The sequence below is a fragment of the Anastrepha obliqua genome, chromosome 4 (assembly GCF_027943255.1).
Source record: "Anastrepha obliqua isolate idAnaObli1 chromosome 4, idAnaObli1_1.0, whole genome shotgun sequence".
In the NCBI taxonomy this organism is placed as follows: domain Eukaryota; kingdom Metazoa; phylum Arthropoda; class Insecta; order Diptera; family Tephritidae; genus Anastrepha; species Anastrepha obliqua.
The window spans coordinates 20,529,127-20,550,981 of record NC_072895.1 but is presented as its reverse complement, the minus strand read 5'-3'; the positions used below and the strand labels follow the sequence as shown (position 1 = coordinate 20,550,981).

Genomic DNA, 21,855 nt, shown 5'->3' with positions numbered 1-21,855 from the left:
ATCAGTAATGGATTTCAAACGTAAAAGTGTGATTGCTTATATAATATTTGGCTGAAAAATCACAACCAACGATTGTTCGTGGGCTCAAGTACATTAAATTAAATAAAGGCTTTGTTTATCGCACCATTACTCGTTACAATGATACTGTTAGCATCGCGAAACGCCATGGAGGTGGTCATCAAATGACTACAACGTCACGTGAAATAGTTCAAAAAGTGAAGAAGCGATTTGAGCGAAATCCCCTCCGAAGTGCCAATCAAATGGCGAAAGAACTGAAACTATCTGACCATAGCATTCGCCGCATACTGAAAAATGATCTCGAAGTCAAGTCTTACAAGACCCAAAAGGCGCATAATCTCTAACTGAACGACCGTTTACACGAGAATTTGAGTCATCGATTGGGCACCAGGAGGCAGCTCCCGCTACAGGTAATAGTATGAGCCGCTGTAACCGCAGATGGGCGCTCTCGAATCGTTTTCATCGAGCTTGGCGCCAAGGTAAATGCGAAATATTATTGGGAAAGCATTCTGGAGGTTGCTTTGAAGCCATGGGCAGACAAACATTTCTATGGCATAGTATGGTCGTTTCAACAGGACTCCAAACTCCAGGTTCTGAACTTCATAACGTCCACACAATGGCTCTCAAATTTACTGGACGCGAATCAGATGGATTATTCTCCTTGGGCCATTTTGCAGCGGAAGTTCCGAACTAAAATATTCACCAGTGTCGAGGCGCTGAAAAAGCCATTGCCTGCGAGGGGGCCAAAATACATGCTAGACACACTCATATAGCTTGCGATTCGTGTCTGGATTGTCTCAAAAAGTTAATTGATTCTTAATTTCACAGACAAAGTAATTTTCCAAACTAAGTTTATGGCCTTTTTAATTGGCACAATTTCGTTCAGAATGATAGAGATTCAGATACTTATCACTTTTTAGATCGGTCTATAAATCATTCTTCAACTCTGGGTTTTGGGCACTTATGTCTTTCAGAAGATGATGTCGAACTTGGAGTAAGTATTGAGCTTAAAACCTCCTCACAGACTGATAATTTACTAAAGAAATGGCCGGTAGTTATTTCATCTTTAAAAATACTTTTAAACAAGTGATTATCCTCTGGAATTTTCATCGATGACTGGAAACTAATAAGTATATCCCCAATTTTTAAAAGCGGCAATAAGTATGAAATAAGTAATTATCGCCCATTTTCCAAGCTCTCGACAATTTCTAAAGTTTTTGAAGCCATTGCCAAAGAAAATATGTCCTTTGCCACTAAAGGCCTAATTTCGTCAAACCGCATGGATTCGTCACTAGACGGCCCACAGTGATTAATCTCGCTGTTTTTAGTGAATATTATATAAGAGCCTTCTCCGCAGGGCAACAAGTCCACTGCATTTACACGGATTGTTCCGAAGCGTTCGGCAGAGTCTCTCAGAAAATTTTACTACATAAATTATCTTCGCTTGGGTCTCACTCTATTTCCTTGCAATGTTCTTGTTTATGCGGAAGGCGTTGTGTGGTCACAGTTGATGGTATTTCCTCTGAAACTTCCTTTCTATTTAAATAAGTTCAATACCAATTATGCTCGCAATACTCCCGCTGAACGCGCTCTTCGTGATTTTAATGAGATTTCCAACTCCAAAGTGCAAGTATTCTCATTTTCTAAGAAAGAGAGTTAGTTAGAGGTAAGCTTGTATATTTAAATTAGATGTAAGATTGTAATTGAATTTGTATATATTTTCATTATTCTTTAGTTTTAGTATTCAGCCTGAAATTATGGTTTCTTGACTTCTTCAAAAAACAAAAAAAAAACAAAAATAAAATAAATTTAGTTTTAAGATTTACAAAAAATTCTAAACTAAGTTTTATCAGACGACCATTTGTAATTTGGCCTATCCACCTATAAGAGGAGCAGATTTTCTTCTTATGTTCTCTATTAGATAATTTTTATATAATAAGCCCATGCGAGAATTCTTCTAATGAATCGCCGCAGCTATTTGCCCAACGTTGGCTTGTCGCTTGACTTGACAATTAGGAGGCTTAAAATAAAATACAAATTTATTAAGCTGTCTTTTCCCACAAACAATTTTAAATTGAAACAAAAAAATGAAAACTAACAAATTGTAAAGGTTTTGCTAAGGTCCTTAAAACTTTCCATAATTGAACCAGAATAATAAGAATAAGAATAATAAAGTGGATAAAGATAAGCTGTGTAAGTTCAACTTATGTAAATATTCTTCAATTTGGCACACAAAACACTGAAAACTGGCTTACCTCCGCCAAGAATTAAAATACATAGAAGACTTGAACTCAAATTCAAAAAATTCAAAATTCTAAAAAATGCTTTAAATCCACTCGAGAATAAAACTTATTTATTATGCAATATAAATTTTATTTTTTCTATGTACATTACCAATCACTGGCATGCAAATCTGCCTCTGACACGTGAAATGGCAAATATCTCACTTTCCATTTTTGACGAGTACGTTTGAGGAATACGTCTGACGTTTGTACGAGTGATAAGTGGATGTTTATTTGCGTGAGCACGTTTACAATTAAATATTATAGTCCTCAATTATTAACATATTTGCGTGCCATTTGGCTAACAATGTTACTTTCACCCACTTGATGACGTCATTTACGCAAGCTTCTACTAAAAAGCAAAAAGATTTGAGTAAAGAATGAATGCAAATAGAAAAAAATTCAAAATAATAATGAAGACCTAGACGCTGGCTCATTTGTACAGATTCATATAGATGCGAACTTACTTGTTCGTACATACATAAAAAATAAGCTCAATGGTATATTGCAAAGTAACTCGTCATAGGTCGTAGTTGCAAAAGTATCACTTTTTTAAGTTAGATATTCGTTGATAAAAGTATTCAGCATGCAAAGAGATGCCCACCTATAAAGTATAGTACTAAATTCGCGTTTCTCGTCAAATGGCTGCCAAAAGCAATACGAATTGCATTGCCATGAAATATGCGTGAATTTTCGTATGCATCTCACGGCAAAGTAGTACTCAGTTCACGCTGTGAAAACACTGCGCAACATCACAGCAACTGGACTCTAGCAACATTTTTCACACCTAATTAAAATGCACATTTCATTTAAAATTGAGCGAGAACCCACAGTTCGTTTGCGTGTGAAGTGCCTGAGTATGAACACCCGGAAGACAGGGCATTTTTAAGCGAAACATCTTCGCAATATTTCTTGTTTTAAAAATATTTATATGTAAAAAGGTTTAGTATGAGTTATTTTTATGAGCTTAACTAATAATAACTCGTAATTCGATCGTAATCACGGGACCTTAGAGGGTTTCTTTTGAAACTTTCATATATGATAATTATTCTTCTTCTTCTTAGTTGGCGCGATAACCGCTTACCCGATTTTGGCCGAGTTTAACAAAGCGCGCCTGCCGTTTCTTTCTCTTACTAATACGCGCCGGTTGGAAGCACCAAGTGAAGCCAAGTCCTTCCCCAACTGATCTGTTCAACACAGATCAGGCCTTCCTCTTCCTCTGCTACCAGCAGCTGGTACTGCAACGAATTATTTCACAGCCGATCAACGTAGCCACTGATGCTTTTTTGCTGGTTCCATCGCCCACCATACTCGGCATCATCAACGTGCAAAGGTTAATAAATCTTCCGCAGCATCTTTTTCTCAAGCATCCAAGGGGCGTCGCCATCATCCAAGCTTCTGCGCCATACTATAGGACGGACATGATGAAATTCTTATAAAGTCTTTGTTTTGTTCGTCGAGAGAGAACTTTAATACTCAATTGCCTACTTAATCCAAGGTAGTCTTGTTTTCTTCGCCGAGGTGGGACTTTACTACTCAGTTGCCTACTTAGTCCAAAGTACCACTTGTTGGCAAGACAGATTCTACGTTGGATTTCAAGGCTGATATTGTTATCGGTGTTAATGTTGGTTCTTAGATAAGCGAAGCCCCTAATAACCGCGAGTGTGCCGACTGCTTGTTTGATGACAGGAGCTACTGCGTTTCGTCCTCGTGCACCAGCGGACCCATTCGCTTTGCTTCTTTATCAAGTTTGAAAAAGGCAGAACTAACAGCGCGGTTGTGAAGGCCATCTAAGAATATGGAATTGCTGAGTCTGAGGCTCTCACTTACTTAGCCATCCAGAGATGATATCACTAAAGTCATCAAATTCGAAAAGAAGTTCAGAATTGAGGTGGACAACGAGGTAAACTGGAGTACACCTCTGCCACCTGAAAGTAAGCTCCAGATGCAGAGGAGATTGTAGGAGGCTGGTTGAACTGATAACAGGCCACTTTCTATGAGCAAAGCACATGGAAAAGGTAGACATATCAGAGAGTGCACTCTGCCCAGCATATGAAGAGGAGGATGAGACGGTGGACCACTTTCTGTGCGTCTGCCTAGCTTTCGCTCGAATTAGACTTGAGGTCTTTGACACTGATGTGTTAAGAAGCGATCACCTTGGCTCCTTGGCACCACAAGATCTACTCAGATTCCTTCGGACGTCAAGTAGTTTTAAAGCAAATTAAAAAGGGAATCCCAGCGCAGTACAATGGACTTAAATGTGTCTGAGTGCTGTTTTGCTAGTATGTCCCGACATGAGACAACACACCAACAAGAAGAAGCTTAGGAGAAGAGGTAAGCTAGTAAAGAGGTAAAGCTAAGGGAGGTTAGCTGGCACCAAACTAGGTGGCTACGCCAGGCGAAATCCTTACTGGGAGGAGGAACAACCAAAAGAGGTGTAAAAATTTCATAACTCTTCCTGAGAAACTAAGAATGCTTACGGACACTCTCACAGGCCACTGTAGACTGTGTAGTCATTTGCACATTATCGGTATGTGGTCCACGGAGTCTTGCCATTTTTACCACCCATCCCAAGAGACTCCAATTCTCCTTTTCTTTGAATGCGGCGCTATAGCAGCCGGAAGGCACATAAGGCCGAAGTACAAACCTCCTGCAATGGGACATAGGGCCAATATGAAATAGAATAGTTTTAAATACTGTAGTGGAATGGATTTTCGAACGGGTTTCAACTGGTCTAAAACTGGTTGTTTTTAGAAATTAGTGGACTTTAATTGTTTTGTTTTTGGTAATGCATGGCCGGGCAATTGACATCGCTGTGTTAAAAATACCACTTTCTAGCATTAAAAGAATATAAAAAACAAGCGAATTGGTTGAGTTGATAAGTGAACTGGTAGTACTCGTATTCTAGTTCACAGCTAGTCTTTTTCCCTGCAGGGTTCCTTTGCGTACAGAAATGTCTGTGTATTGCACAATCAAAAGCAAATATTATGCATATTTTTTGTATACTCAAGATGTTAGTAAACTGAAATCGATACTGCGGGTTTTTCTGGCCGATAAAAATTGTCTAAACGGAGGGTTTGCCTTTACATTCAGATAAATGATTTATTTGCGTACGTCGTTCTGAAGTTTATTAAATACACATTTGTTCAAGCAATTAGTGTTCATAAAACATACCTACATACATATGTACGTACCGAGTTTGTGTGACAAATGTAAGACTTTGCAGCCGCAATTCTCGCATTATTGATATTCGCTCAGACTGATTGGATAGTTGAAAATAAAAACAAGAGAAAAAATTATAAAATTCCATACCAAAATCAATCAGTGAAGCAAGTTGAGGAAGTTTGGAGCGTATATACATACATATATAATATAACCACATACACATACATATATACATACATACTTAAGTCACAGTTTCAAAATTTGTAGGCAATTTTTTTTAATTTCAAAAAATTTTCATCAAAATTTCAAACTTCTCGGTACGCAGTTTTGTAGCCCATCCAATTCTGCCAATTGAAAGTGGCTCAAAGCTGGCGTTGCTGTTTGGTAATTATTTTCTTTTCGTTGACAGTGTTACAAGGCGTATTCATTAAAAGTGGTGGCACTAGATCAATAACAGTATTTTCGTACGTTTGATTGTCAAAGCAAAGTATTGAGAAACTAGAAAACAAATAATGAATTCGTCTTGTTTCATTCCGGGCTGACAGCCACATGGACACGGCGAAAGAAAAAAAGCAAGTCAGCTGATTTACCGATACCACCTTTAATAGGTTCGTCTTGCAGTGTTAGGTATTTTCTGGAATAACGAATGCTTGACATTCTTTTGTATGGGGAAATTTACAAGACCACCAGAAAAAACAAATATTGACAAAAATCAAGGCTATTTTTGAGCCACTTCAAATTTGCACTTTATTATACCAAATTTTAATGTACTATAAAGTTTCGGCCGCCGTAGCCGAATGGGTTTGTGCGTGATTAACATTCGGAATTCACAGAGAGAACGTTGGTTCGAATCTCGGTGAAACACCAAAAAAATTAAGAGAAACATTTTTCTAATAGCGGTCTCCCCTCGGCAGGCAATGGCAAACCACCGAGTGTATTTCTGCCATGGAAAAGCTGCCGTTCGGAGTCGGCTTAAAATTGTAGATCCCTCCATTTGTGGAACAACATCAAGACGCACATCACAAATAGGAGGAGGAGCTCGGCCAAACACCCAAAAAGGGTGTACGCGCCAATTATATACATATATATATATATAAAGTTTCGTATGTAACATTTTTCCAAAGATTTCGTCTTAAAAAAAATTTGAAATTTTGTTGGACATTTTTTGCATATATATTATTTTTAATTTTGTATCAAGTTTGACTTTTACGGCTTTGAAAGACTACGGCTTTTGTTGTAGTATAAGTTTTATTTTTATAAATAAATAAAAATCTAAAAAAATAAACAAATAAAAATTAAAAGTTTAACTACTTCGTAGCAGCAATACCAACGAAAACATTGCTTTGCTCTCGCAACTACTCTGAACTTGAACGGATGGGTAGTGTAGCAGATAGCACAAAACACGAGATCAACTGTTTGGCTCCGCTCCGCTTCAAGCTACGTCTCGTTACTGCTAGTAGCTCAGAACAATAGTAGAAAAAAATGCAAAGTTCTCTTTTTAGTAAAGAACTTAAAATCGGTCGGAGCGCTACTTGCGAATTTATTCATGTGTACTCCAGCTACCGCAATAGCTTTTGCTTCTGTTGCTCTGCTACGGCTCGCAAAACTGCTATTTCAGCACTTTTCGAGCATTGAAAATATAATCGATAAATTATGAAGTGTTGGTTATACTGTCACTGGAACTCAATAAATCGTATTGCTGTGGACTTCCACGACAAATTCCAGGGTAGCTGCAATGCGACTAATGTTTTTTTTTTTTTTTGGTGTTGTTTTTTTATAACAAGTGCCACACGAGATTTCCCATAGTGTATCCTAGGAGTCATCCTGACTAATGCAACTCTGAGCTATGTTGAACTTCATTTTTTTTGTCTATTTTCCTTTTCTTGATATACACACAAATGAAATATAACTGAAATGTAAATTTTAAAATTAGTATGTAATAAACGAGTCATCCTACACAAGTGTTGTTGCCAGTGCGTCCAAATTCAGTTTAGCTGTAAATTACAGTTGGATTAGACAGCTTACAATGGGATTTAGATTACCTCATAGTAATATAGAAATACAGTTTTTGCGGATTTTCAGATGTGAATGAAAAAATTAAAATTGTTTTATCTACTTAATTACAATAGAAGAAAGGCGGCCTCCGTAGCCGAGAAAGTTGGTACGTGACAGTCAAGACTGCGTAGGTTCGAATCTCTGTGCATGAACATCAAATAATAGAACGTTTTTTCATTTTTAACAGCTCCCATCCCTCGACAGGCAAAGGCAAACCTCCGAGTGTATTTCTGCCATGAAAAAAGCTCCTTATAAAAAACCATTTCCGTTAGGAGTCGGCATAGAATTGTAAGTCCCTCCATTTGTGGAATAGCAACAAGACTCACTCCACAAATGGGAGGAGCAGCTCGGCCAAACAACTAATAAAAGTGCACGCACCAATTATTTTTTTTATTACAATAAAAACTACCAAATGTATTTTAATAAAAAAAAAAAAATAAATAATTGATTTGAAATGCGAGCATTCTCTGGTATTTTAAGAACAAAAAATTACTGAGTAGAAAAAATTGCTTTGGTTGCATTAAATTTAGGTATCGTATGAAATGTAAAAAAAAAGTAGAACTATACCGAATTGTGATTGTGAAAATGTGATTTAATTTAAATATTCCATTTTATAACGACTGTTTTTGGTTATTTGTTGAACTATTGTTTGTGATTTATGTTTAAGAAATTTGAGAACTTAAAATTTGTAGCAAATCTCTTTGATTTTTTTTTGGAAATTTACAGGTTTTTAATTGACTATTATTTTACGCACAACGTAGTTGTTGGAGTGTTATTTGCCCAACAGTCCATGTAAAGGGCTATCAGATTGGAGGTAATTTTGCCAATAGCCTTTTTTTAGACAGATCAGGCGTAACTACTGTCAAGTTAAATACATACTTTTTTCAGTATTTATTGACATTTCACCACGGAAAGACTTACGCCCCAATAACGCTTTCAAATTGTACAAATGTAAATCGACGCTCTGTGAAAAGCGTTCATTGCGCGCTCAGGTCAAGTTATGGTGTACAGCGATGAGGCTCATTTTTGGCTTAATGGCTACGTCAATAAGCAAAACTGCCATATTTGTGCTGAAGAGCAACCCGAAGCCATTCAAGAACAGGCATTACACCCATTGAAGACCACCGTTTGGTGCAGCCTATGGACTGGCGGAATCATCATCAGCTGATACTCGTATTTCTTCAAAGGCGAGGTAACAGTGAATGGGGAACGGTATCACGCCATGATAAATGACGTTTTGATGCGAGAAATTGAATTCTATAATCTCCACAACATTTGGTTCCAACAAGACGAAGCGACTTGTCATACAGTCCATAAGACAATGGATTTACTGCGTCGTGAGCAATTTATCTCTCGTCTGAGACCAGTGGATTGGCCACCAAGATCGTGTCATATCACACCTTTGGACTTTTATTTATGAGGCTATGTAAAGTCTTAATACTTCGTGGCTAAACCAACTTCAGTTGAGGCATTGAAAGCCAATATTACTAAATTTATTCACGAGATGTCGAACGAAGTTGTCCAGCAAATCATTCAAAATTGATGTTTACGGATGGCCGGACTACGGCACAGTTATGGCCAACATTTGAAAATTATTATCTTTAAGAAATAAATGTCATGAAGTTCTACACAAAAATAATGGAGATTACCTCATCAATTTGAATTTTTGTTATTTTATTTCAATTTCAAATGCGTTACTTCTAAATTGAACACCCTTTATTAAATTTTCCCTGTCCTCTCAAGCATCCGTTTCATCGTCATTTAAAACATTATAAAACGTATTGTTTTTCATTAATTAACGATGCTTTCCATTTCAATTCAAACGGGCTATTCGGGTCATGTTCTTCGATTTCGATGTAACTCAAATATGTTGCTCTCTGGTCAAAATAATGAGACACGTATTTTTTTGTTCGCCCGAAAAAATTTTTTCTCAAGAGTTATCGGCAATTTTGTTTTTCGGCTCAAACTCGATTTTTTTTAATTATGTAAAAAAAAATTTTTTTTAAATGCCCATAACTTAGTCAAAAATGAACCGATTTTAATAATTCTGGGTTCAAAATGATCGTAATTACTTACACGAGCGACTTCATGTAGAAACAATTGCAAAACAGTAGTTAAAAATTTTTTATATATATAGATTGCATGGGCCCTTTGGTACGAACGACTTGTGGACAATTCCCTTGAAATCGTAAAAACAAATGAGCTTCGACCTGATTTTTGACTTCACCAAACGCGATTTTTTGGGCGGTGGCTCGTCCATTCGGCACTTTCACGCTTAGTTTCAGGTTTATGTTGAAAATACCACGTTTCATCACCAGTTACAATGTTGTAAAGGAAGTTCTCGTCTTTTCTCGCCTCTTTAATGAGATCTCTCGCATGTTGAATTCTGAGGAATTTTTGGTCCGCAGTGAACTTGTGCGGAGTGAAATATGCACAAACCTTTCGGGAGACCAAATGATCAGTTAAAATGCAATGAATCAATGTTTTGGAGATATTCAACTCCGATTGCATGAATTTCAACGATGATTTCGGTTCATTTTTGATAAATTTATGAGGAATTTCGATGGAGTTTTCGGTTGAATACTGATTTTGGGCGGCCGCTATGTTCATTGTCATTTATGTCCTCACAACCATCTCTGAAACGTGTAAACCACTCATGAACTCTCGCAAGAGATAGACAATCATCGCCATAAACTTTTTTCATCAATTCAAATGTTTCGGTAAACGTTTTACTGATTTGAAAATAAAATTTGATATTAGCTCTTTATTCTAAACTCATTTTTGTGTCGATGACACAAATATACTGACACTTTAGATGCAATAACTTCGCTGCCACTGTACCGAATGTCAGCAAGCTTTCACTGGAAGTCAGCTAGGGATGTAAGTTCGAAAAAGATGGCGCCATCAGAAACATTTTTATGGCGCCAGTCTAGTTTATTTTGGACTTCATCTTTTACGTATATGCGTCTAGGTCTTTCAGTCAGAGTTAGAATCATTCCACCCTCAGACAAAGACTCTTAAATTGATCTATGGTGTCAATTAGTCAATCTACTGATCATCAATATCAATCAGTATATAGATGTATTTATTTTCTGTGACTTTTTTCATCAAATCAATGGTGTGAAGTAGTTATGAATGCTCAGGAAAGTAAAAAGCGAAAGACAGAGAAGTAGAAAAGAAAAATATAGAAAATCATACGTAATACCTTTTTTGCCTTTAAAAGGGAATACAGCAAAAAATAGGAGAAAGTTGTCTTGTCTTGTTTTGCCAAATGCATAATATTAAATGATACGGATTTATTTCGCCAATGGCTATGAAAAACTCATACAAAATTCATACAAAATTCATTGTTGACGTGCGTTGAATAAAACATTCGCTCTAAGTATTGCACAATTTTTAACGATTAGTGACTTAAGAGATATTTCGACAAATTTCTATGGCTTCTCGTTATTAATACTGATATGCATAATTTGGTGTTTGTGTGTAAGCATGTATGTGTGTATGCGTGCATAACTGTGTATAGCTGTATGCATGCTGTGATATATGCATTAGATATGCATAGATATACTAATGAAGGCCAAGTTCATAGTTTGAGCAAACGGTATATTTATTATATAAAAAAAAAAAACAAAATGCAAAAAACAATAAACGCGGAAAGTCATTAAAATAAAATGAGGCATAAAGAATTTATGACATCGCCCTTGAATACAAAATATTTTAGACAGCCAACTAACTATTTAATGAGTTATGAGTTATGAATTACGCTAAGCATCGTATTTCATGTAGTTAACTAACACTTTTCATCAAAATGTTGCCGAGGCTCATTTATTTATACTCAGCTCACACTGCAGGCTGTCATGTTTTTGAGGTATAAGTCAATTGTTCCTTGAAAAAAAAATTAAAAAAAATTAAAAAAAAAAAAAATAAAAAAAAAAAATAAAAAAAAAAAATATTTTCTGTAAAAATGCGAAAAATATATTGTAGAATTTTCGAGTTCTATGGTATAGGCACAGAGATCTAAATACACAAACACGAGTTTATTTTTTAGTCATTAAACGGACTCCTTTTTATTTAGAGCAAACTGTTGTAGACGTACCACCAGTGGTGCGTGAAGTGTGCGAAGAAAGTACGCTAGCGAAAAATAGGCGACGAACGAAATAAATGATGCCTGAAGTTAACCCTAATCCTGCAATATAAACTTAAAAAGAAATAAAATAAAATAAAATAAAATAAAATAAAATAAAATAAAATAAAATAAAATAAAATAAAATAAAATAAAATAAAATAAAATAAAATAAAATAAAATAAATTAAAATAAATAAATCTTGCACTTTGTTATACTAAAATTAAATAGCCTACAAAACTGCTTAGTCAAAAGTTTTCCAAATATCCTGATTAAAAAGTTTGAAAATTTGCTGCAAATTTAATGAATTTCAATAAATTTTATGTAAAGTTAGAGACAAGACTGGAATTAAGGGAGAGTCGGCACGGATATAGGTACCTCCGTCTTCACTGACGGATCCAAGATGGAATCTGGAGTGGGAGCGGGGGCAGCCAGCATTTCGGTCTCCTTTAAACTGCCGTAAACGAGCAGCATTTTTCAAGCAGAGGTCTTCGCGATCCTGCAGGGATTAAAAATGCTTCGGGATCGCTGTTGGGAGGGAGACATTAATATTTTTGCCCTGTCGTCGTTGCCTCCTGTATGGAGGAATTCAAACATCTCGATCGAGCAGGAAACATCTCCCTTATCTGGGTTCCTGGGCACAGGAATATAGAGGGAAATGAAATTGCCGACGAGCTTGCCAGAACCGGTTTCAGCTGTTCCCCTCTCAGACATTGGCGTTTTAAAGGCTTCGATGGTTAGGACACACTGTGCGCATGGAGGACAGTCGTCCTCAAGCACTCGTTTTAATCCCTTGCCGTACCATTTAGCTCGACGATACTCGGGCCCAAGTGTTACGCGTCAACGCGTGGGAAACAGATCAGACTGATGTAACGACAATTAGAGACTCGTGACTAACTTTGGTGGCATATAGATAGAAACTAACATTCAAGGCTCGAGATATTTATGTTTGATCCGACTATCTGTCTACGACCTCGGCTCGTGATATTTACGTTTGGCCCGACGATTTATTCACGAGCCTGGGTCGTCATATTCATGTTTGGGCCAAAATTTTCATCACGAGTCAGACTCATTAAAGCACGGCAAAGTGTTCAAAACCAACGATTCGTGCCCGAGGATGTCCAAGGTTAAACTGGCTTGAACAAGTCATAGTCGACCTCAAAAAGCTACGAGTTAGGAGCTGAAAGTCTATTGCTATGAACTGTGGAGATTGGAAGAGGTTTGTGGACGAAGAAAAAAGCTCACCCTAAGCTGTAATCGCTACTTTAAGATGATGATGATGTAGGGGCTGCGATGATGATGCGATTCTCTACCCCTGAATATAATCGATGCGGTACCTGTTGGTAGTATCAGAGGAATAGAAGACCTATTTTGCGTTAAGAAGGTTAGGTGGAGTAGGATCTGACTTCGCTTGGTGTATCCAACTGTCGCCGGTTAGCAAAGTGAAGAAATTCGGCAGAAATCGCTTAAGCAGTTATCACGCGAATTTTGAAGAAGAAGAGGACGTTTACCATTATCAAATTATTACGTCCGTAGTTGTGGTCTGAGAAATCAAACGCAGAAAGTGGCAATGGGTAAGTCACACGTTGAGGAAACCACCAGATAGCATCACGTAAATGGTACTGGTCTGGAACCCGCAAGGGAGCAGAGGTAGCGGTCGACCAAAAATACTTGGAGAAGGTCGATGCTGCGCGAACTAGCAGATGCCGACATCTCATGGGACGGTGCAAAAATAACAGCACAGAACCGTGTACGATGAAAGAGTCTTGTCGAGGACCTATGCTCCCGGGAGGAGTGAACAAGGAAAAAGAGGAAAGATAGTCAATTTTTGAAGCAGCTCACAGAACAATCACTTTGTAAAAGGTGTTTGATTCACATTCCAGCTAGAGTGCGTTCGAAAAAAAGTTTGAGAACAGCTGATTTAGATCATTCGTAGCAAATTTTGATTATAGGCAGGCGTAACTTTAAATTTACTGGTATGCAGTTGAAAGTCTTTGAAATAAGCGACATTAGCCTCGATACTGAACTCATACAGAATGAAACATTTTAACCAGAGCCTGAGACTTCTTTCGCATTTTGTTGACATTTTCGGATATAAAATTTGCTGGCCATTAAATACTCGTTAGCATAAATAATATGCCCAGTTTCTACTGCGTATCGAACACGTAAATGTATATTATTACTCTCCAAGCTTCAACCAATCACCTTTTCATTTGCCGTCCTAAACAAATTCAGCAATACCAGCAACCATCGTCTGATAGCGTCCATATTCACATGATTTGCCCATGAAAATAACAATAACAAATACTTGGAAAACTTTCCTTCATAACCAGATTTCATAAGCCTATTATTATGATTTTTGTATTTAGCAGGAAGAAAACTTTTTCTAACCACTATTTGTTGGGTTACCCAGTGTAGTAATTTTTTATCCATATGAGAAAACAGTAAAAACATTTGCCAGAGTTAATACTAATCAATTGATCGGTTTTATTGGTAAAAGTAATTAGCAACAATTGAGCAGGTTATTAACGCTCGTGGTTACTGCGCTGCAAGAAACACATACATACACACATACTTGTTTTTGGCAACATAAAAGTAAACACCCAGCAGGGAACCTGAACTATTTCGCTAAGTGTGAGACACACAGTCAAGGAAATGGTGCTGAAAAGCCATAATTTAAGTTTCAGGGAGATAGCTCGTGACTGTAGCGTGTCTCACGAATTAATTCGCAACATTTTATACCATCAATTGGGCATGAGACGCGTGGCTGCTCGACTCGTTCCAAGAGAGTTGAATTTCTTTCAAAAAAATCGAACAAAAGAAGGTGGCTGAAGACATGCTTGAGCAAGTGATTTCGGAACCAACGTTTATCCTGCGCATCATAACAGGTGATGAGACGTGGGTATATGGGTTTGACAATGCTAACCAGTCAACAGGCGGTTGAATGGCGCTACCCACATGAGCCGAAACCCAAAAAACCACGTCAAAGTCCGTCAAAAGTGAAAGTTATGCTATTCGTTTTCTTTGATTAGTATGGTGTTGTGCTCTCGGAATCTCAAAATTCGTTTCAAGTGGTTCTTAGGTAGATAAAGAATATTACTTGGAAGTTGTACGACGTTTGAGAGAGAAAGCCCGTAGGAAACGGCCCAATTTGAGGAAAGAAAATTCATGGACCTTGCACCATAATAACCCAACGTCTCACAACGCACATATTGTGAACACTGTTTTGACCGAAAACTCGACAAATATCATCGAACAACCATCGTATTCACCGGATTTAGCCCCCAGTTACTTTTTCCTTTTCCCAAAACTTAAATTGCCACTTCGCGGACTCCGCTTTGAGTCGATAGCGGCCATTATGGAGAGTTCGGTGAAGGAGCTCAGGAAGATCTCACTCTGGTACTCCCCAAGTTGCACTAAAGTGCCGTTTTAACACCATTGTGAGACCTCCAATGGTCATATACGAGAGTTTTTGATTTAATGGAGAAGATTGATGGGATTTAGGTTGGCGCACTACGCTAGGCTGTTCAAGAAAGGAGCACCCAGTGATCTTAATTATATAGCTGTCAAGCCCGAACACTTACAGAGAAAGTGCTCAACAGGCTCCTTCATTTTGAGTCCTCCATCTATTGTACTGGGACCAGAGGGCTAGCACATGGAGAAATGGAGCTCCATCTTTTCTGCGTTTTCCTGAGAAATGAGTTCTGCAATTCCCCTTTAACAACAGCCTGGGACCAATTCAGTCCCTTTCTTGGCAAGCTTATCAGAAATTTAATTTTCCCTCTGTGCTCCTATGCCCTAGAATCTAGATCAGAGAAATATTACCTGCACAGCCAAGAGAATTAATCTCCTTCTTACAGAACTTTATTAGTTTGGATCCGCACCATGGCGTCTTCAGAGTCTTGATGGCGGCTTGACTATTGGAAAAAATGTTAATATCTTCCGCGCTCCGCGTTCCCTAAGCATTTTTCATGCTTGCAGGATCGCAAAGACTTCTGCCTGAAAAACGCTGGCAGTATTCGGAAGTTTTAAGTAAGTAGATAAATTGCCTGATTTAGAGTAAACCCCGATCCCCGATTCAATCTTGGAGCCATCAGTGAAAACAGAGATACCAGCATCGCAGATTTTCCGCTCGTTCCAATCCTGCCTATTTGGAAAGATTGCCCGGCCACGACCCTCGAAATCCAGTTTGCGGATAGAGAGATCTGTTCGAAGCTCGGAGAAATGCGGAGTTAACTGCCCAAAAATGCTACCATGCCCCTTGAGAGATTGCCTCCAGAGGCCAATCTTCTTTAACTTGTTTGCACTTTAAGCTGCCATGGAAATAACGTAAAAATCGATGGGAAGTAAGTGTAATACGACATTTAGAGTGGCACTGGGACAAGTTCTACATACATAGGTGATGACAATACATGCAGACCTTTGCACTCTCTCCAGTTTAGTGCTATTATAGCCCTTCCGAGGAGCTTCCCACCAAATTGGCAGAACGTCCAGCAGCAGAACCACTACGTTGTACATCCACAGCACGACCTGTGGCTGGAGTCACCATTTTTTGCCTAAGTGGCTAAAGAGTGGTGTGAACTTGGCTCTTCGGCTCCGAAACGAGTTCGTGTTCAAAAATCGGCCAAGCAACAGTTTTTTGGGATGCGAGAGGAATTTGGTTTGTGGATTACTTGCGAACTGGTAAAATAATAAATTCTGAAAATTATTGTCGTCTTTAAGACGAGTTGAAGGAAAAAAATTCGTGAAAAGAGACCCAGTTTGCAAAAGAAACAATTATTTTTCCTCAAGACAATGCGACCTGTCACAAGAGCATTTTGATGATTCCTAAAACCCATTAATTAAAGTTCAAATTTTTGGAGCATCCACTGTATTCAACAGATTTGGTCCTTGCGACCTCCATCTCTTTCCAGACCTAAAAAAAATCATGCAAGAAAAGCGTTTTTCCTCAAATGATGAGGTCATAACAGCTGTGGCAGCGTATTTTGCAGCTCTTCTAGATTCTTACTTCAGGGCTGAAACTCATAAATTGGAATCTCGTTGAGGGAAGTGCATTGATGTTCAGGGAGACTATACCAAAGTGCATTTCAAACCAAACAAAATGGGGTTTTCTTATCGGCCCTAACCCAGTATATTAATAGCTGTGGCAGAACTTTTTCGCCTGACTGTATGTATTTTGTACAACTACAACGCACTAGAAGCAGAAGCAACTGGAAGATTATCGCTGTGGATTAGCTGAATAAATATCAAGAGCTCAATAATTATCGCTGAGCAGCCCAAGTATGGATGTCTGTTCCGACTCCGGCTAACTTTTTTCTCTTTCTTAAATACCAATAACCATTTCCAGAAACACGTTTTCATGCGATAGAAGACATACCCTATTAACTGAAAGTACCGAGGAGGAAAACAGAGTTAAATGTCAGGCAAATTTATTTAATCTCCTTCAAAATATGACCCGTCTGAAGCAACACAAATGTGCCAACGTTTAACCCAGTCCTCCATGCACCCCTGGTAGGCCGACGAAGAGATGATCTTCAGCTTCTTCATCGCATTCTCTTTGATCTTCTCTATCGACTGAAATCTCCTTCCACGAAATGGTGCCTGCAACTTGGGAAACAAAAAGAAGTCGCACGGGGCCATATCAGGTGAATACGGTGTTTGCACGATGGTATTTACTTGGTGTTTGGTCAAATAATCCAGCACAATTTGGGCTCGGTGCGATGGCGCGTTATCATCATGCAAAACCCAAGAATTGTTTGCCCACATTTCCGGCCGGCCAGGCAGACACTAATGATCCGATGGCGCTAAAAAGTGGCAGTTGTGTGTCTTACAGATCTACTAATATAAGAAAAAAATATGGACCGGTTCACACGTGCGCGGTTCGTTTAAATACGAGGGGTGCCTTTATATGTCGGGATTTGGCAATCCTGGTTTTGCAATCTGGCAACTGACAGCTGTATCGCAAAGTTTCACATTTTTTGGCTTTTACGTACTCAGAACGTTTTGAAATACCAGCGCTATTTGTGTTGTTTACAGTAACTTAAAAGATTCATCTCGGTCCAAAAATGGAATTAAATCGTGAACATTTTCGTGCGATTATTTTTTACCACTTTCGACGTGGATTAACTCAGCAACATTGCATGGATGAACTTAATTCATTTTTTGGCGATGAAGCTCCATCAAGGACCAGTGTTTATCGATGGTATGGTGAATTCAATCGGGGTCGTAGTTTACTCCAAGACGAATTTCGTGAAGGTCGTCCAAAATCAGTTGTTGTTCTGAAAACCATTGATGCTATGCGCGAACTGATATTGCAAGATCGTCATGTGACCTATCGTGAGATTGAGACAATCTTAGGCATTAGTGGGACCACAGCATACATTCAATATTGCATAAACACTTGACTGTCAAAAAAATTTGTTCGCGTTGGATCCCACACAATTTGTCAATCGCTCAAAAAAAGGCTCGTGTCGATTGGTCGAAGGAAATGCTCAAAAAATACGATCGCGAGGCTTCGAAACACGTCTATGACATCGTGACAGGTGATGAATCATGGATTTATGCGTATGAGCCCGAAAGTAAACAGCTGTCGACTGTATGGGTGTTTCAAGATGAGCCAAATCCAACAAAAGTTGTTCGCGCACGAAGCACTTCCAAGCAAATGGTCGCCTGTTTTTTCGGAAAAACTGGACATATCGCAACCGTACCACTAGAACAACGCAGAACAGTAAATTCTGAGTGGTACACACTCATTTGTTTGCCAGTTGTCTTCCAAGAAATTAGAAAAACCAATCGCCAAAAACGGATCACTCTTCACCAGGACAATGCGAGCTCTCACACATCGGCTCAAACAACTGCATTTTTGAGCACCCAAAACATCGAATTAATGGGTCGTCCGCCCCATAGTCCTGACTTGGCACCGAATGATTTCTTTTTATTCCCGTACGTAAAAAGCAAATTGAGAGGTCAACGTTTTTCGACACCTGAAAAAGCGGTTGCGGCATTCAGAATGCATGTTTTGGAGGTACCTCATTCAGAGTAGCAAAAGTGCTTCGACAATTGGTTCAAACGCATGCAAAAGTGTATAGATCTTCATGGAGAATATTTTGAAAAACAATAAAGTGATTTTCGATGATTAAAATTTGTTTTTGTTCTCTAATCTCGACATATAAAAGGCACCCCTCGTAGAGAAATAAATTATTGCTGGGCGCGTTCATTGACACGAATTGATTATTTCGGAAGTGGCCTACTTTGAAGCTTACAAAATAAATTTAATTAAAAATTAAATTCTTACTTTGTTTTCAGTTTACCAATTCCCGTTACTTTTTTCTCACTGTATATTTCTTGTTCAAAATATTAAACCGTATAGAATAAGAAATTGTTTCAGAAGCATCTGAAAAGAGCTGAAGTGGCGCATAATTGACACTTTGTCAGTCTTAGCTGTGCAAAATGCACTCGGCGGCTTAACAGAAGCGGGAATTAAAGTGGGTATTAGCGCACGATTTCCCGCAGGGAGCGGGCTATGTCTGTGTGTGTATTGCTACGGCCGCCCGCCTGTTTACCTAGCAACAGGCGAATACTAATTGATTTCACTTAAGAGTTTGGAAGTTTGATTGCTAAAAGTTTTCATTAGGCGCAGAACTCTGAAGTTCAGCGATTTCGCACATCTGCCTCACATAGTTGCACAAACATTTTCGGCACGTAAATATGTATGTGCATGCATGCGTGTATTCAAGAGCACATTTATAACGGAAATCTAAACTTTTTTTGGAAGGTCTGCCTGCATCGATTTCATTCAAATATTTCCATTGCAATATTTCACTCTTGTAAAGCTCAACACCAAAAGCCGCAATACAAATGCTACCTACCTTATCGAGTTGGCTTCGTAGATTAAACATTTTGACTTGGATTTTTTGCAATTCAATATGGAAATTTTTTTTGGTAGCGCGTTACTACGCGATTTATCTAAAACAACTCTGCAATTCAAATTAAGTTCACACGAAACAAAAAATTCCTCTAAAACTTGCGTTTGTATATTTTACCGACTTTCGATCTGTTTGTGTGCTTTTTGTGTTTTATTATTATTTATTTACATTTATTTATGTGCCAGCCGCTTTGGTTTGTGTGTAGGCCTGTTTTGCGTGAAAAAGTGTAAAATTCGCTAACCGGCGCGTGTGGGGCTGCGGATTTGTGCGGCTCGCTGATTCACAATTAAATTTGATTGCGTATTTTGCTTTCTGTTTTGCGTGGCTCGGAATCTGTTGCTCTTATTTATTTTATTTCGTTGTTGTTAGTTTTAGCTCATCAATATCGCAAAACAAAAACTTTACACACTTTTTGAAATTCAACTCGCTTTTGTTTGTGTTTTTGGTTTCTGTTAGACGTCATTCCATTACAAAGCAATACAAAGCAAATAATTTATGCGACCACAAATACCACTCAAAACCACTCAAACTTTATTATTCAACAGCGAAACAGCAACAACAAAAAAAATTGAACATTGAAAATGAAAAAAACCAATTCCAGATTGTAGTTCGAAAATAGTCAGTCAATTGAAAGCAGCTAAAAGCAATGAGTGGCAACGAGCACCGTTTCGGCTTAAATTAAATTCGCAACTGAATGCGCAAACGTGTTTTTCATACAATCAAATATACGCAAATCGACGAGTAGGTGAAATGTGCTGCGCGGCGGCGTCCACTGAAAAGCGCCAACGGATCGCTAAATAGTAATGCCAAATGCGAAAGGCCCAACAACACGAGCGGCGAAACTGTGTATTCGAAAAGAGCTGAACGAATCAACCAGTCTGAGAAGTACGCGCCTTGGCACAATCATCTGCCTGATCGGCTGCTCACCTGGCCGTTCGACTGGCACGACACAACTACCTGACGGCCTCACAGTTCATAGCACGGCGCGCACAACTCAGTTGCGTTGCCTTCGAAGCCCAACACCGTTGCCAAGCTAGCTATCCAATCGTGTTGGGGATACGTTGAGGCATTCGCAATTCGCTGTGCAGTCTCGACTGGTTCGATACAAATCACTAAATTCGCTGTTACGTGACAAATGCATAGAATGTTTTGTGGCCCATAGCTAAGCTTAAACAAATCTTTTTGCACTTGTATAGAGGCAGGTGATAGGGCTTGTCTAACGCCTGTAAAGTGTGGGAATTATTTTTGTTTTGATATACTGAAAATGAGTCGGAAAAATTGAACAGGAGTATAACTAACTTTGCGTGTTGTGTTTTGGAATTTATTTCTTTAAGTATTTGTGCATATGGAAAATCGAATTCCAGAGGCTTTAAAATACTTAGCTTTCTTGGATATGCTAAAGATATACTCTTTTTTGCTTTACAAACCATAAACCGGTTAAAAGCCCCAAATAATCTTAACTTAAGTGCGCAGTTAGAACTCAACTAAACCGCATTTAGCTGTTTATTAGCTTTGACCACTACCTACTTGAATCTCTCAACTAAACCGGTCATGCAGAATCCTTCGCGCCACTTTTTCTTGATTAGCGCGATCACCGCGTAAACGAGTTCGGTCGAGTTTAACAAAGCGCGTCTGTAGTTTCTGTCTCAAGTAACCGGCGGGCTTTGTTTGATTTGTCATTGGGGAAAGCATCCAGACATCCTGGTTCTATTCGCCTTCTCATATCCGCTCGCTTTCAAACGGATGTTCGAGAGATATCCAGAGTATACTTAGTGGAAGTGGTGAGCTGCTTGAACCGTATCGCAGAAGAATCGTCCTGGTCACTCCCAAGTGAATGGCAATCAGGTACGTTCCCCACTTGCCCCCCGGAAAATCCTCTTCGCTCTCCCGAAATTCCCACATGTGAGGTTTCATAGTTGCCAGATTCTCTCCACAATAGTTGCGAGTTTCCAAATGCAGTTTGCTAACTATAAGGCTTGGATGTATTATTAAAGTCGATTGGCCTACAAAGGCGTTGGTTCTCTTTCTACTAATAGGTAGGCACCGTTCTGGAGCCACTTTTATTATGTTCCAACTATTTTTGAATCATACGCTGTTTTGGCACATACTCTTTTTCGCCACTCAAAATCTTGACTGATAGTATCCCACATCCCCGAAACGAATTGCGGCACATACATATGTATGCTGAATATCATTCCAAAATATTTCAAACTTTTTGGAATAGAAAAAAAAATAAGGCTATCACATTGGATGCTTCTCAACTCTTTCTTCATTAAGGAATTTCAAA

General features: G+C 38.5%; 1 protein-coding gene across 1 annotated transcript in view; it reads right to left on the bottom strand.

The window, feature by feature from the left end:
• LOC129245843 (uncharacterized) overlaps window positions 1–20,599 on the bottom strand; it is a 92,829-nt gene extending 72,230 nt beyond the window's left edge. Inside the window, exon 1 of the mRNA XM_054884265.1 lies at window positions 19,512–20,599. Coding sequence (XP_054740240.1) covers window positions 19,512–19,541 — 30 coding nt within the window. The 5' untranslated portion in view covers window positions 19,542–20,599. The remainder of the gene's footprint in view (window positions 1–19,511) is intronic.
• Between the last annotated feature and the right edge of the window lie 1,256 nt (window positions 20,600–21,855).